We start from the raw sequence: 3,657 nt of genomic DNA, 5'->3' as shown, positions 1-3,657 counted from the left end.
TCGCAGCGGCTGTGGCTTTTCAAACTCAAACTTATCCTTGATTTCCATCAAGATAGAATAACAGTCCTTGTTGAACTCATACTGGGGCTCGTACGTCTTGACCTTCTTGGACTTCTGCAGCTGGCCATCGGCCACCCAGACTTCTTTTCTCTTTTTTCCTTCTTTCTTTTGGACGGCCACCCAAGTACCCCATATTAACAAAATGCAACTTAAAAGGTCATTTTTCACAAGTTTTCACTTAAAAGGTCCTTTTTCAAAAAGTCGACCACTTAAAAGGTCCTTTTTCACAATTTTCTCCTAAATAATTGTACCAATCTTTAGTGCATAAAATTAACCATGAATTGATGATAATGATAAGTTATATCTTATATGTTGTTAGAATTTATATGGAGACTTTTCTAACAAATTTTCAATCTATTATTGTAACACTCGAGATTTTTCAAGCTTAATATTATGGTTAAAACCAATAATCCCACCTATGCCTCATCGTCTCAAAACATTTCTACATTTTCAAAAATAATCTCACCTTAATACCCATATTAAATGAGCCCTTTTAACTATAACCTGTTTAATAATTCTTGATCTTGACACCTAGTAAAAAAAAAAAAACAAAAAAAGAACATTGTTATAAATTATTAAAAATCGAGAATTCCATGTTCATCTTTTAGATTGACAAAAAACGTTAATCTAGCCCCATTGTCGGTATTTCACATTGCATTAGTAAGGACTCATCTGTCAATTCATGCTCCTTATTTGGAATGTGGCACAGGCAAGTTCATGACTATACCTGCCATGTCATATTGGCCGTCTAAACGTCTTTTAACTCAAGGATGCTGTAGTTTAACTCTCTAGTTAGGGTTTTCAAACACACTCATTCCTGTTTTTTCTTCAACACCTTCATACAATTGGTTAGTATTTGAAAATCAGATCCGTTCTCTAATTATTTTTGTTTCTTCATTTCTGTATCTTCCTCTAATGTTCAGATTGGTATAGGACAAGACGCCCTTGGAAAAAGGTGCCGGCCAACAGTATTTGACGATGCTGCGGGAAAGGCAAACAACTCGAGCGAATCTGTAAGTCTTGTATATGCTGATTATGTAATGGATATGTACTGGTTGTAAATTTCTTTGTTAATTCAATTGAAATCGTTGTTTACTGGGTAATTGAAACTTATTATTTTCTAAATTTACAAGTGCTAATACAAACTCAGAATACGTATTCATTAAATGAAAACAGATTCCGTGCAAATTTGAATTTTTGCGTTCAAGGTTTAATTGAGGTTCGTGAATTCTTTTAATGAAATTGGAGATTTTGATAATGTTGTTGAAAATGCAGCGCCTAATTGGTACTGGAATAGTTCAAAAATCCATAGAGTTACATCCCGGACTATTCACAGTAATAATAATTGATATGATTTTAGTGTTTTAATTAGAATTTGTATATCTTGATTAAATTAGCTTAAGCATTTGATGTATTGTAGGATGACAATTTAAGTTTGGGTGGTTTTGTGAAAGCAAAAGGGTAAGTGATTAATCATTACACTGTTGCATTGCGTAGAGTGAGTTCCATTCTCATATTTTTTACAACTTAAGATAATATTACAGATTGATTTAAAGTTAGTTTACGGTAAAGGAAACCTGCCGTTGTTTCAAACATGAACTGCAGCCCCCAAAATATGACTTGTCGTGTTGAGTCATTTGGTAGAATATGCCAGAAATTCGATGAAAGGAGAAAAAGATGGGTTTGTGATATGGGGTTTGGGGGGCTCCTACATTTTGCTTCCCATATGCACTTACCACGACAGTTAGCATACTAGATTATGACTCGTATTGATCCTATTAATAGGTGTTTAATAGGCACAAATGGTCGTTCGATTTACTTTCGAAGAACCAAGTGCATTGGATTTTAGGAATTCCTAATGGGGAGAAACCAGTCCCTACATCCAAGGAAATGTCTGGTGTAGTTAGGATGAAGGTCCAAAAAATATTGTTAAAGTATGGAGGGCGTGGAAGACAAAAGCTAATACACATGGGTCTAGGACATATACTTCAGTTGGCATTCCTGTTACTGGGATCATGATGGATAGATTGGAGGGACATTTTGATCCAGATGAAGAAGAAGTATTTAAAACCTTGTTCCTAATCATTTCTCTACATATGATTTTGTGTCCAAAACGATCCCCAAGACTATCAGCTGATTTGCTACCGGCATTGAGTTGTTGTATGGATAACAAAAACTATGATTGGTGTGAATTGGTATTGAATAAATTTCTGGAGAGTGTCTCAAATTTTGCTCGGCGGTTTTATGCTAATGGATTTGCAGGTGGTAGCAGTGGTTGTTCAATTTTTGCAGTTGTGAGCACCTCATATGCCTTTTTGTTAAATTTATTATAAAAATAAAATTGTTTTCTATAGTCAAGATTATTGTTTAATTTTGATTAAAATAGTTTAAGGACATAATTTCAGATTTTCTATTTGGATCGACTAAACTTGGATCCCAATGCGTGGGATACATATCCTCGAGTGAAGGCATGGAGCATGCAGAGAATTGGGTATTCATGCAAGCTTGACCGAACTTATTCCGGTGACTATGGAAAACTAGGGGTATGTTTATTATCTTCCATGTTTTAATGTAGCACATGTTGCGTTTTTTATTTTACTTGACCGAACAATATATATGGTCTATGTAGGTTATAGATGTGGCTTATGGTGAAAGACATCCTAAGGTAGCACGGGACACATCTGGACCACCTCAATGTCCAACTTATGATGTGGGTATAGTTCTTTGGTAAATTTATACTGCAAGGGTTACAAATGCACCATCACTCTTTAACGATTTGTATTTCATTTTTGTGTAGGATGTTTCGGCTCATGTTCCCAGTAGTAGTAGAGATAGGCATAGACGGGCGGATTTACATGGGTTACGTTGGGGTTGGAAGTACTTGTACGATGATACCACCCCCCACCAAACAGATGAAGAATCAACATACGAAGAAGGTGCTGATTAATAATGGTTATAGAAGGTCGAGATGCAATGAAATACTGTTTTCATGTTTTAGCATGTCATATCAACTGGAGATAGACGCACACATTTGATTGATATAGATACCTGTAGATTTGTAGTAACTAGTAAGATTCAATTGTTATCTATGTGTTATGTTGTTGTAATCACTACTAACTATGATTTGTTGATGTATTTGGCTTATGTTCTTGATAAAAACTAAAGCCTAATTAATATTTTTCTATTAAAAGTTTGTAGCCCAATGATGTTGGGTCCGGTAATTTTGATGACTCTTATTTTTGAACTGATTTCAAACTATTGTTTCCCTTTATTGACTGGGTTGTGCTGTGTTAGTTAATAATAATGTATTGGCATAATCAAATTTTCCACATTAGTGAAAAAAGATTGTGCTTTGGAAAATATATTAATATTTAAAGATGAACTACTTGATTGTTTTTAAATGATTTAACTCAAACATGCTTCACTTGTGACTAACGGTAACTGAGATGCATAGACTGTTGTGTGTATAATTTTTCTTTAAACCATTTGTGCTGACTCCTTCAATAAATAAAAAATTTAATATATAAAATTAAACTAAGTAGGTATGGTTAATAACCTAAATCCTTAAGCTTAAGTAGGTATGGTTATTCCTTTTGT

The 3,657-nt window shown here is 34.2% G+C and overlaps 1 protein-coding gene across 3 annotated transcripts; it reads left to right on the top strand.

The window, feature by feature from the left end:
- Positions 1 to 792: 792 nt before the first annotated feature.
- On the top strand, positions 793 to 3,320 carry LOC110696078. Of its 3 annotated transcripts, none has more exons than XR_002506249.1 (5): positions 793 to 908; positions 994 to 1,073; positions 2,466 to 2,603; positions 2,690 to 2,770; positions 2,858 to 3,316. XR_002506249.1 is itself a non-coding variant. In XM_021873352.1 (5 exons), exons 2-5 carry the CDS (start codon positions 2,076 to 2,078, stop codon positions 3,005 to 3,007), a joined length of 648 nt encoding a protein of 215 aa, XP_021729044.1. In that variant the 5' UTR covers positions 793 to 908; positions 994 to 2,075; the 3' UTR covers positions 3,008 to 3,320. The 3 variants fall into 3 exon arrangements, 2 of the variants coding, with proteins under 2 accessions (XP_021729044.1, XP_021729053.1); XM_021873352.1 differs by having other exon boundaries at positions 994 to 2,354; positions 2,858 to 3,320; XM_021873361.1 differs by having other exon boundaries at positions 994 to 2,354; positions 2,690 to 2,774; positions 2,858 to 3,320.
- Positions 3,321 to 3,657: the final 337 nt, after the last annotated feature.

This window comes from Chenopodium quinoa, unplaced genomic scaffold, assembly GCF_001683475.1.
Source record: "Chenopodium quinoa cultivar QQ74 unplaced genomic scaffold, ASM168347v1, whole genome shotgun sequence".
Lineage (NCBI taxonomy): Eukaryota > Viridiplantae > Streptophyta > Magnoliopsida > Caryophyllales > Amaranthaceae > Chenopodium > Chenopodium quinoa.
Note: the sequence above shows the minus strand (reverse complement) of the source record. Positions and strands in the feature narration are given on the sequence as shown.